The sequence below is a fragment of the Pongo abelii genome, chromosome 13, assembly GCF_028885655.2.
Source record: "Pongo abelii isolate AG06213 chromosome 13, NHGRI_mPonAbe1-v2.0_pri, whole genome shotgun sequence".
NCBI lineage: Eukaryota > Metazoa > Chordata > Mammalia > Primates > Hominidae > Pongo > Pongo abelii.
The window spans coordinates 121667087-121679704 of record NC_071998.2 but is presented as its reverse complement, the minus strand read 5'-3'; the positions used below and the strand labels follow the sequence as shown (position 1 = coordinate 121679704).

General features: G+C 56.5%; 1 protein-coding gene across 1 annotated transcript in view; it reads right to left on the bottom strand.

The window, feature by feature from the left end:
* Nucleotides 1-12618, bottom strand: part of HMCN2 (hemicentin 2) — a 164354-nt gene that overhangs the window by 81606 nt on the left and 70130 nt on the right. The window contains exons 24-30 of the mRNA XM_054520713.2: nucleotides 11740-11994; nucleotides 10697-10783; nucleotides 5399-5593; nucleotides 4092-4222; nucleotides 3647-3794; nucleotides 3115-3241; nucleotides 1224-1378 (exon numbers count right to left, since the gene is read on the bottom strand). Coding sequence (XP_054376688.1) covers nucleotides 1224-1378; nucleotides 3115-3241; nucleotides 3647-3794; nucleotides 4092-4222; nucleotides 5399-5593; nucleotides 10697-10783; nucleotides 11740-11994 — 1098 coding nt within the window. The remainder of the gene's footprint in view (nucleotides 1-1223; nucleotides 1379-3114; nucleotides 3242-3646; nucleotides 3795-4091; nucleotides 4223-5398; nucleotides 5594-10696; nucleotides 10784-11739; nucleotides 11995-12618) is intronic.

The following is a 12618-nucleotide window of genomic DNA, read 5'->3' as shown; positions in this document are numbered from 1 at the left end:
GGTGGACAAGGAGGGCAGGGGTCTGGGGACAGATGGGAGAGGCCTGCACGGGGACATGCTGGTGTGGAAGGTGCAGGAGGTGGGGGCGGGGCCACAGGCTTGGATTCTGGGCCCCGCTCTGCTCTAACATACTGGAAGACCAGAGGTGAGCCACTTCCCCTCTCTGGGCCTCAGTCTCCTCGTCTGTGAAATGAGGGGCTGGACTAGATGAGGACTTCACACAGGGCTGATCACTCACCACCGATGCTACCCAGGACAATGCTAGGGGCACATGGGCACAGCATGAAATAACCGCATCTCAGAATGGAATGGTTACGCCCCTCCCAAATCTCCTTCTATCCTGGTTACGGCAAGGAAAGGCTGCATTTGGTGCTACTATGCATGTCCCTAACCTTTCTAGCACTTTCTACTCTCCGCGTTTTTAGCACAGAGAGTGCAGATGCAGGCTTGGTGCCCTCTGCGGAGTCCACGCCTCGAGGATTTACAACATTGCTCTATGGGGTGTGTTTGTTTTTTCAGCTTCCTTAGCCAAGCGGCACTGGTTTTCTGCTTACAGTTTCGATATTAAATATCCTTTATAAGAATAAGGGATATTTAAATAAATGTGTTTCAGTGTAAGGAAGTGTGACTCATCTAAAGAAAAGTAAATCATAATTCCAAGTGGTATCAGAAGTAGTAAATTTGGGCCAGGTACATTGGCTCACGCCTGTAATCCCAGCACTTTGGGAGGCCAAGGCAGGAGGATCACTTGAGGTCAGGAGTTCGAGACCAGCCTGGCCAACATGGTGAAACCCCATCTCTACTAAAAATACAAAAATGAACTGGGTGTGGTGGTGGGCGCCTGTAATCCCAGCTACTTGGGAGGCTGAGGCAGGAGAATCACTTGAATCTGGGAGGGGGAGGTTGCAGTGAGCCAAGATGGTGCCACTGCACTCCAGCTTAGGCAACAGAGAGAGAATTCATCTCAAAAAAAAAAAAAAAAAAAAGTAGTAAATTTTTAGAGCTGGGATGGAAACCATGGATTTGGAAAATGCTGGGCCAGATAACCTCTATCCCCTGACCCTGACCCCAACCCCGACCCCAGCCCCCAGCTTTCTTGGACTCAGGGATCACTCACCAGGTCCCCCATTTCAGCCCTCACTCTCCCTCTAAGGCAGCAGGCAGCTGGGTGGGAAGCTTCCTGAGTAACCTGTGGCGGGGTCCCAGAAGGCGTTGGGGCTCACCATGAACTCGGAGCTGGAAGTCTCTGGCTTGCTGACCAGCTGGGCTGAAGGCCACGCACTGGTATCGTCCCTCATCCCCCACGTGACTGCTGGTGATCCTGAGAACCTGGCCATCCTCCTGCACCTGCAGGTGAGGGCCTCCCGGAAGGACAGGCCTGGAGAGACGGGCAAGGGAAAAGCGCCAGTAAGGCCGAGGGGCTGGATGGGGCACGCTGCACACAGGAGTGTGTGGCTTGTAAAAAGTGAGGCTGGGCCATTCATTAGCACCAAGAGGTGGGAGCAACGCAAAGGCCCAGTAAGCGAGGAACAGATCAACAACGTGTGGTCCGTCCATGCCACGGAACATTATTCAGCCACAAAAATGAAGGCAATTCTGACGCTCGCCACAATATGGATGAACCTGGAAAATATGCCGAGTGGAAGAAGCCAGACACAAAAGGCCATATACTCTATGATACCAGTGATGTGAAGTGCCCAGAACAGGCGCGTCCATAGAGGAGGAAAGCAGGCTTGTGGTTGCCGGGGGCTGAGGAGAGGGGGACAGCGACTGGCTGCTGATGGGTCCAGGGTGTCCTTTTGGGGTGATGGAATGTCAGGAACTAAATAGAAGTGAAAGTTACCCCATGCTGCAATGTACTAAATGCCACTACCCTGCACGCCTTTTTTTTTTTCCTTGAGACTGAGTCTTGCTCTGCCACCCAGGCTGGAGTGCAGTAGCATGATGGCTCACTGCAACCTCCACCTCCCGGGTTCAAGTGATTCTCCTGCCTCGGCCTCCCAAGTAGCGGGGACTACAGGCACCCGCCACCATCCCCAGATTTTTTTTTTTTTTTTTTGTATTTTTAGTAGAGACGAGGTTTCACCGTGTTAGCCAGGATGGTCTCAATCTCCTGACCTCGTGATCTGCCCACCTCAGCCTCCCAAAGTGCTGGGATTACAGGCGTGAGCCACTGCACCCAGCCCACTGTACACTTTAAAATGGCTAATTGTATGTTATGTGGAATTTTTTTTTTTTTTTGGACAGAGTCTCGCTCTGTCACCCAGGCTGGAGTACAGTGGCTTGATCTCAGCTCACTGCAACCTCCACCTCCTAGGATCAAGTGATTCTCTTGCCTCAGCCTCCCAAGCAGCTGGGATTACAGGTGCCTGCCACCACGCCTGGCTAATTTTTTTTTTTTTTTGTATTTTTAGTAGAGACGGGGTTTCGCTATGTTGGGCAGGCTGATAGCTCCTGACCTCAGGTGATCTGCCCACCTCGGCCTCCTAAAGTGCTGGGATTACAGGCGTGAGCCACCACGCCCAGCCCGTTATGTGAATTTTACTTAGAGAAAAAGTGAGTTTAAAAAAGGAGGCTGGGCATGGTGGCTCATTCTTGTAATCTCGGCACTTTGGGAGGCCAAGGCAGGAGGACTGCTTGAAGCCAGGTGTTCGAGACCAGCCTGGGCAACAAAGCAAGACCCCATCTGTACAAACATTTTTTAAAAAATTAGCCGTTGTTGGTAGTGCACACCTGTGGTCCCAGCTATTTGGGAGGCTGAAGTGGGATGATCTCTTGAGCCCAAGAAGCCCAGGAGTTTGAGGCTGCAGTGAGCTGAGATCCTTCCACTACAGTCCAACCTGAGCAACTGAGCAAGACCCTGTCTCCAAAAAAAAAAAAAAAAAGGAAAGGCTAAGAGATGATGAGAAGACCTTGCTGAGGTAAGAGTGGGGTCTCCCTGGCTAATCTTCCACTGGGTGGAAGGCACCCCTACAGCCCTCAGTCTGGGCCCTGGGTGGCACATGCCATGCCTCTCAGCTCCCCAAGAAGAGTTCAACCTCCCCCAACCCCCACAACCAGCAGGCCGAGTCTGGTCACCACCCCCACGCCATCCTCGGAGGGGGGGGCACTCACTGCCTGTCCTTGGTCCACTCCACCTGGGGCGTGGGGACCCCTGAGGTCCAACACTGCAGCTCCACATCTGCACCGGCCAATCCCAGCACCTCCTGAGCGGCCCCGGCTCCAAGCATGGAAGGAGGGGCTGGGGGTGAGAAGGGGTGAGGGGTGGGAAACTGTTCAAACCCTGCAAGCCCCACCTACCATGGGGCCCTTGTCTGTGCAGACCCCCCAGCCTGGGCCCCCCTCCTACCTGACCTTCCTGGGAAGCCCCCCAAAACCCTGGCCAGAAGGGCTTGCTCTGGAGCCCTCAGCACCCAGACTGTTCTTTGGTAGCACTTGTGGCAGTAATGGTTTTGCTAATCACCTGTCTGATGTCTGTCCCCCGAGCCTGATAGCTCTGTGAAGATGGGGGTTGGGTCTGTCATGGGCCCCTCTGTGCCCCCTGCTCTCCGCAGGCAAAGTCTACCCTCTCCCCCGGCGTGCCTGCAAGAGTGGGGGCTACAGGGCCAGACACACTTGGGAGTTGCGGGGCTCAGGCCTCACTCACTGAGCACAAGGAGATGGAAGTCCCTCTGGGCGGTCCCAGCCTGGTTCTCTGCCCGGCAGGAGTAGAGCCCAGAATCACCCTCCTGGATCCTGGGGAAGTGGAGGGACTGGCCCCCATCCAGGAGGCGGTGGCCGCCCACCTTAGGAATCTGGGTAGGAGAGGCCAGAGGGAGCCAGTAAGAGAGGATCCAGCCACCACCCCCAGCATCAGTAATGAGGAAACTGAGGCTCAAGAGGTGGCCAGTGGCCGGAACGGTGCCATGCTCTCTGCCACGCAGCCCCCGCCAGGCTCCACTGTCCTCCACTGCCCTGAACCCCAGAGCACCCCGAAAGACACCTGTCACATCTCCCTGCCCCACCTTGGCACACGCAGGAACGCTCATCCAGAAGGCCTGTCCCCAGCCCAAATCCCACCCGTACCCCACCCACCCTAGGGGGACACCCACCAGCTGTCCGTCCTTCAGCCACACGATCTCAGGGACTGGAAAGCCGTTCGCATCACACTCCAGCGTCAGGGACTGCCCGGCCATGCCCGACACATTGGCCTTGCGCCCATCCTCCCGGATGCTGGGGGGCACTTAGGGGCAAGGAGAGCCAAGGAGCTGCTTCCCTGCCCCCTTAGAGCCACAGCCGAAGGGACCTCATCTGGGCCATTCCCTCCCCTTCGTCACTGGGGTTGGAGAAGGTCTGCCTGTCCCCGTCCACCCAGCCACAAAGGGTCCTGTGGACCTGCAGACGGCCACAGCAGCCTTGCCCTGGGACTGACACACCCCCAGTCGTGCCCAGGCCCAGGTGCCACCCTTTCTGACTCTCAGCTTTGTAAGGTGCTGGAGTCCCCTTAGATCCATCCGGTTCTACACCCAACCTGGTGTCACAGTGACCAGGGAGGGTCCCCCTGAGTCAGAATCTCTGAAGGTGAGGCCTGGCCATGCTTTTGTAACAAATGTCTTAAGCAAGTCATTACAGGGTGAGCCAGAGCAGCTGGTCCTGGGGAAGCAGCAGGTGGCATTAGGAGCTGTTAGAACTGCCCAAGTGAGGCCAGTTCATCCTGCTGGCAGAGACCACTCCCCAGCCCACCCACACTGCCTGTGTTAAGGGGGGTCCCCTTCCTCTGCACATAGCACCCTGGATGTGGGGGGTGGGTGCTCTCCCTGCTGAGGACAAGAATGTGAGAAGAGGCCAGGGGTAACAGTTTTAACCCAGAGGTGGGCTCTGGGGCTCTGCACTGCCATCCATGCTCATTTTTAAAAATAATTTTTTAAGTTTATTTTATGTAGAGACAGGGTCTCTCTTTCCCAAACTGGTCTCAATCTCCTGGGCTCAAGGAATCCTCCTGCCTCAGCCTCCCAAAGTGCTAGGATTACAGGTGCAAGCCACCACACCCAGCCAAGGGCTCATTTTAAAATGCCTTCACCTCTAGACCAATCTCAAAGACACTGATGGAATTTCAGGTGCTTCCCCCATACTCTCTCCATGGGGGTCTCTCTAGGGAAGTGGGGTGTCCAGTGCAACCTGCCATTCTCCCAGCCCCCTCAAGCCCTCCCCCTCACTGGCATCTGGTGGCAGGACCTGATTCTCCTGTGTAGGAAGCTCTCAGGCCCTGGGGAACTGGCACTGCCACACCTGGGCACGCCATGCTACTGTCATGCTACTGTGGGCCTACTGGCCGGATGCGGTCCTGGGAGGAAGACAGGCCCGTCCCTCGGTCCCTGCCGCTTTCCTCTCCTGCCCCCAGCTCTGGCTCCCTGCTCACCATAGACCACCAGCTTGGCTCTCCTGGACGCGGACCCCACCTCGTTGGTGGCCTGGCACTCGTAGTCTCCACTGTCCGCAGGTGAGACGGAGGCCAGGAACAGAGACCCCTCTTCCAGCACTGCCATACCTGGCTGGCCATGCAGGGGCTCCAAGGACGGGCCCTTCCGCCATGTGACCTGAGGCTTGGGCGTTCCTGGCAGGGTGCATGGAGTCATCAGTACAAACATCCTGACACCTTCCCCTCCACACCTGCACTGTCCCCCACACGGCTCTTCTGTGCAAAAGGGGCTGACCCTCCAGGGATGACTCCAGGCACCTCCGTCCCCCCGAGGCTGGGAGGAGCATTTCCCTCGGAGCTGTGGGCGCCCCCACACCCGCCACCTACCCACACTGCCCATCCATACGGCCTCCCGGGGTCCCTGAGGGACCAAGGCAGGGGACTGCATGGCTGTTTTCTGGTTCTCTTCACAGCAAGGCCCCAGTCCCCTCATTTAGAATTGCACCCCAAGTGGTAACCCCAGCCCCTGCCCTCCCTGCTTTTCAGCCATCGTCCTCCACTTTCCAGTGACCAGAGGACGCATCTATGATCCAGGTCTCTGTTGCCTCTTGTCTGTGTCCCCCACCCCATGAGGGCCAGGCTCTTTGTTTTTTTCCCTGCTGCCACCGCCAGCCTCTAGCTCAGTGCCTGGAACACAGTAGGCACTAAATCAACGAACGAGCCGAGCCTGCCACGCTCCAGCACCCTGCATTGTGCCCTGGCGTCAGGGCCTGCGGGAGGCCCCAAATCTGCTCAGCCTGCTCCTGCTCCTCCCTCCACAAGCCTGGGCCAGTCACTTTGCCAGCCACAACCCCCAGCCCCACTGTGAGTGCCACACCCCCCAGCCTCCAGCCCCACCGTGAGTGCCACACCCCCCAGCCCCTTGACCTCTAGGACACACCCCATGTTGGTCTGTTAACACAGCCTGGTACATAGTAGGTGTGCCAGAAGCAGCTGCCCACTGGGCTGGAGTGGAGCTGTCACTCACGGTCCCCAAGGACAGAACCTGCCCAGAGGGGGTCCTATGTGAGCTGAAGCTAACAGCCCAGTCCTCCAAGTGACCCCTTTGAGGCACACTGCCCAGAGGTCGCAGCGTGAGCCCCAGGCACGCACTCTGCTGCCGCCATCCTGGCCGTAGCTCTCACCTGCCCCCTGACCTCCACCAGTGCTGACTCACGGGAGCCTGTGGGGTCCCCACACTTGCAGATCGGCACGTCACTCCCACCCGCCTTCTGCTGCTACCACTGGTCATCAGGACTGTTGTAGCTAACACTGATTATCACCAGAAAGGCCCGCCCCTGGCAGCGGGGGCCCAGGGGTAAACACTTAACACTGTGGGCCACTCACTCTTTCATCCTTGGAAGGACCAGTAAGCATGGTGGCGGGGAAGACATGGCACATGGAAGGCACACTGGCATCATCTCTGCAGGAGGGTGCCCTGCCCCCTCCGCCCTACCCTGACTGCCCACCATAAAGTGCCAGAGACCCTCCCTGCTGGCATGAGGGACAGGGAGGGCCCAGGGCCCTGCTCCATGTCCACCCACGCTCTGCGTGTCCTTGGGCAACTTACTGAATCCCTCTGTGCCCGTTTTCCCCTGGAATCCTCTGCCCAGAATGTAGGCCAGAATGTCCCACCGCCAGAGGCTGCTACCCCCACTCCCCACTGTGGGGATACACACCACACACACACAACATGATACACACACCACACAGCACGTACACACCACACACCACACTACACACACAAAACACCATACACACATACCACACACAAACATACACACCAAGCACTACACACACCACATACTATACACACCAAACACCATACACATACCACACGACATACATACCAAACACCACACACACCACACACTATACACACCAAACACCATACACATACCACACGACATACCAAACACCACACACACCACACACTATACACACCACACACCACACACACACCACATACTACACATACCACACACTACACACACCACACACCAACATACACATATACCACACACGCAGCATACATATCAAACACCACATACGCCACACACCACATACACACCATACACTACACACACCACACACTACACACACCACACACCATATACATACCACACACGACATACATACCAAACACCACACACACCACACACCACATACACACCACACACTACACACACCACACACACAACATACACACACAACACACATCACATACACACCACACACCACACACCAACATACACACACACCACAAACACAGCATACATATCAAACACTGCACACACCACACACCACATACACACCATATACTACACACACCACACACTACACACACTACACACACACTACACACCATGCACACACCACAAACATACACACCAAACACTACACACTACATACATACCACACACCACACTACACACACCACCATACACACATCACACACAACATACACACCAAACACCATGCACACACCACACACACACCAAAAACTATACACACCACACACACAACATATACAACATATACACCAAACACTACACACTACACACACCAAACCACACACACAACATACATGCCAAACACCACACACACACAAACACCACATACTACATACACCAAACACCATACACACACCACACACACAACATATATACCAAACAGTACACACACCACACACACCAAACACCACATACCACATACACATCACATGCTACACACCATACACACAAACACCATGCACACGAAACACCATACACACACACACACACACACACACCACACATTCACACTTACACACCACACACTACACATCATACACACACTACATACACATCAAACAACATACACACACCACACACAAACATATACACCAAACACCATACACACACCACACATCACACACTACACACAACAAACACCATACACATACACACAACACACAACAAACACCATACACATACACACAACATACATACCAAACACTATACACACACCACACACACCAAACACCACATAGCACATACATACCACACCACACACTACACACCACACACAACATATACACCAAACACCATACACACACCACACACACACTACACACACCAAACACCACGTACTACATACACACCACATACCACATACCACACATTATACACAAACACCGTGCACACCACACATACGACATACACCAAACACCATATACATAGACTACACACCACACACACACAGAACACATACATGCACACACCAAACACTACACAACATACATGCCAAACACTACACACACACCACACCAACATACGACATGCACACATCACATACACACAGAACACATACATGCACACACATCCCACACATGACACACACACCACATACACACACTACACATTCACACACTCACACACATGCACACCCCCCTCTCATCTTCCTCAGCTTTCCCCTGAGAGCCCCTGTACTTCCCGCCGCCCCGGGGGCCTCCAAGCTGCAGGTCGGGAGGGGTGATGGGTTTCTGCTGTGGAACTTTGTTTAGCACAGACAATCTCAGCCTAAAGTGCTCTAGTGCAGGACGGCCCTGAAGCTCTGTGACAAGGAGATCCCCGGGCACCAGCTGCTGCCCAGAGTCACTCACGTCGCCCCCTCCCCACTGTGCAGAGTCCCACACACCACACACCACACACACTACCAAGTGGGTGTCCAGGCTCTGGGCCTTCGCACCCCACCCCACCCCACCCCACCCCACGAGGAAGAGGCAGATGGTGTCACTGCAGGGCCCAGGGAGTCCCCATGAGGGTGCTGGGCTCAGTCCCATCCCTGTAGCCCTCAGAGTGCTCCAAGCTCAAGGCCACAGGGCTGTGAAACAAGGCCCTCCTCACCGGGAAGGAGGCCGGGGCAGCCCAGGCGGCAGGCCCGGTGGGGGAGAGGCAGTGCTATCAGAGGGGATTTGGGTGAGGCTGACAGGCTCAGGGCTGGTCCCTGACTGACCAGGGCTGCGTGTGGTAGTCAGGGGCTGGGTGGGTCCCACCTTCCACTGTCTCCCACCTCCCAAAAGCACAGAACGGCTGCTTGCTGTTAGCAGAGTCCAACGCAAGGTGGCGCCATAGTCAAGGGCCCGGGACCTGGGTCGGGGAGGGTCCGGGGGCCAGGTGGGCAGGTGGGCAGGTGGGCAGCTCTGCACCTGGGGATCCAGAGGGGCTCCCAGAGCTCCCACCCAGGTCCTCCCCTTGCCTAGGTGGGTGCCATCCCTGCTTCTACCTGCCTCCCCGAGTCCTTTTCTGGGGCCTTCCAGGGCATCCTGCGGCTCACATAGCAACGACCGAGACTAGAGATGCCCCCCAGGCTCCTGCCAGGCTTTGGTGACCTGCCACTTGCTACCAGACACCAGACAGCACCCTCCAGAGAACCTCAGCCCCACAGAGGGGAGGCGGCGCTCCCAGCCATGGAGGAGCCCAATGCCGAAAGAAGCAACTGAGGCAGTGGCAGGGGCTGAGGAGGGATCTTCTGGGTGGGGCCGTGGGGTTCACAAAAAGGCAGAAGCCAGGCATCCAGCACATTTCCTGAGCCCTCCTAAGGTGCCAGCCCCTTGCACGCATGGGGTCCCACTGAGTTCTCACAGCAGCTCCATGCAGAGGGGCTGGTACAACCCCACTGTACAGACAGGGAAAGTGCGGCTCAGAAAGGAGATGGAAACTGCCCTGAGTTACAAAGCCAGGAAGGGCCAGGGCAGGGTTCGGCGCTGAGCAGCTGACCCAAGGTGGCTATCGGCCCCACGCTGTGCTCCTACCCCGAAGACAAGCCCAGAAAAGCTGGTTTGGCCAGAACCACTGAATCCATCCTCTGTGGGAAAGTCAGGGGCATGGGGAGAGGCAGGCTGACCACAAAGCCCCAACCCACAAGGACCCTGGGCTGCCTCAGCCCTGGCGATCACACCCCCAGATGCTGATGGGCACAGGGGGGCAGGGCAGGGGTCACACGTATCCACATTCTGAGTCACACCCTGGCTGTGTGACTTCAGGCAAGTCACTTAACCCCCTTGGGCCTGGATTGCCCCCAATAAAAAGGAGTGAATGCTAACAGCATCCTGCAGGGTTGACAATGGGACAAACTACCTGGCATGCTGCTGACAAGCAGGATGTGCCCCGTGGGCTCCGCCTGCCATGTGCAACCCAGGGCACTGGAATGTGAGTGGGGACTCCTTCCAAGCCAGCCCACCCCACCTCCCCAGTCCCACCCCAGACGCAGCTTCACCTCTGGCAGGGCACGGCAGGCTGGCGTTCTCTCCGGCCACTCGCTCCAGCAGGCCGCTGGTCTCATCAGCCCCCCAGTGTGGTAGCTCTGTAGGGAGGCAACATGGCCACACTCCTACCTCGAGCCCAAAGCCTGGGACCCCTCAACCCCTGCCTCCAAGGAACCCAGGGCCAATGGGGAGGGTGTCCCCTTCTAGAATCCCAGCCCCTAGCCTCCTGGCAAGTCCAGTCAGGGCCAGGGGTACTGGCTCACCGTGCAGGGAGGCCCCATGATGCAGCCACCAGGGCCGAGCCCCACAGGCTGGGGAGGCTGAGCTGTACCCTCAAACACAAGGGGCCATGAGTGGTCCCTCTCAGAAGTGGCTTTCCAAGCCTTTATTTATTTATTAATTTATTTTAAGAGATGAGGTTTCACTATGTTGGCCAGACTGGTCTCGAACTCCTGGGCTCAAGTGATCCACTCACCTCGGCCTCCCAGATTGCTGGGATTACAGGCATGAGCCACTGCACTCAGCCCCAAGCTTGTTTTAAATTCCTAATAGTGAAACTGCTAGCACCACTGATCCAGAACTTTCTATGCGCCAGGTGCTTCACACACTCTCTCACATGGACCCCCCACATACTATTGGACCCACTTTGCAGGTGAGAAAACTGGGGTCAGAGGGTGTAGGTGACTGGCCTATGGTTGTCTGGATGGCCCTGGGTCCAGTGCCACTCCCTGGTTACTGCTCCAGGTGCCTCTGTCCACCCAGGTACTCAGGGGCCTCACAGGTCACCGCCCAAGGGTAAGGAGTACAGGGAACCCCTGCTGGGAGCTCTGAGGACCACCTGGTCCATACTCAAGGGCTGACAAAGGCTCCTGGACACAGGATAGCCCCAAAGCTGTGGGGCCAGAAGGTCCCAGAAAGGGCCAGGGCTCTATCTGTCCCAGGAAGGAAGGGAACGGGCAGGCATAGAGCCTGGAACAGAGATGAGCACCTCCCAAGTCCAGGCTGTGGCTGGGAGAGCTGGGGAGAAGCAGGTTCTGGGGCCAGGGAGACTCACCCAGCACCCTGAGCTCCACCTCCCAGGCATCCACCCCGGCGCTGTTGGAGGCCTCACAGCGGTACCTCCCGGCATCAGAGGTTCTGATGGCCACAAAGTGGACGGAGCCCTCAGGCTCCCGGCCCTGCAACGCCACGCCATCCTTGGACCAGCTCAGCTGGGGCTCTGGGTTGCCCTCAGCCACACAGTTCAGATCCAGGGCTTCTCCCACCAGCACCTTCAGAACCCGAGGGCCTGGCTGCACCTGAGGGGGGACTGAGGGGCCACACGAGGGGTATCAAGGTTGGGGGGCCCAGGCGAGAGGGTCCCAGAACCTAGACCCAAGCCACATCTCAGATGTCACCAACCAGCAAAATTGTCATGGAGCACAATCTAAGGCTGGCAGGAAAAGACATTGGGACACCTCACATGGACTCCCCCAAAGTGAGTGAGCTCCGGTCTTTCACCTGAACACACGCACTCCTGAAAGACTCAACCCTCAGGGCTGAGCTTGTATATCCCTCTGCCCTCGCCAATGTGCCTGACATCATTTAAGAAGCGCCACTCGGGGCTGGGAGCGGTGGCTCACGCCTGTAATCCCAGAACTTTGGGAGGCCGAGGTGGGCAGATCGCCTGAGGTCAGGCGTTTGAGACCAGCCTAGCCAACATGGCGAAACCCATCTCTACTAAAAATACAAAAATTAGCTGGGCGTGGTGGCGCGCACCTGTAATCCCAACTACTCAGAGGCTGAAGCACAAGAATTGCTTGAACCCGGGAGGCGGAGGTTACAGTGAGCTGAGATCGTGCCACTGCACTGCAGCCTGTGTGACAGAGGGAGGCTCTGTCTAAGAAAAGAAAAAAAAAGTGCCACTTGGGATTCATCCAGCTCAGTGCACAGG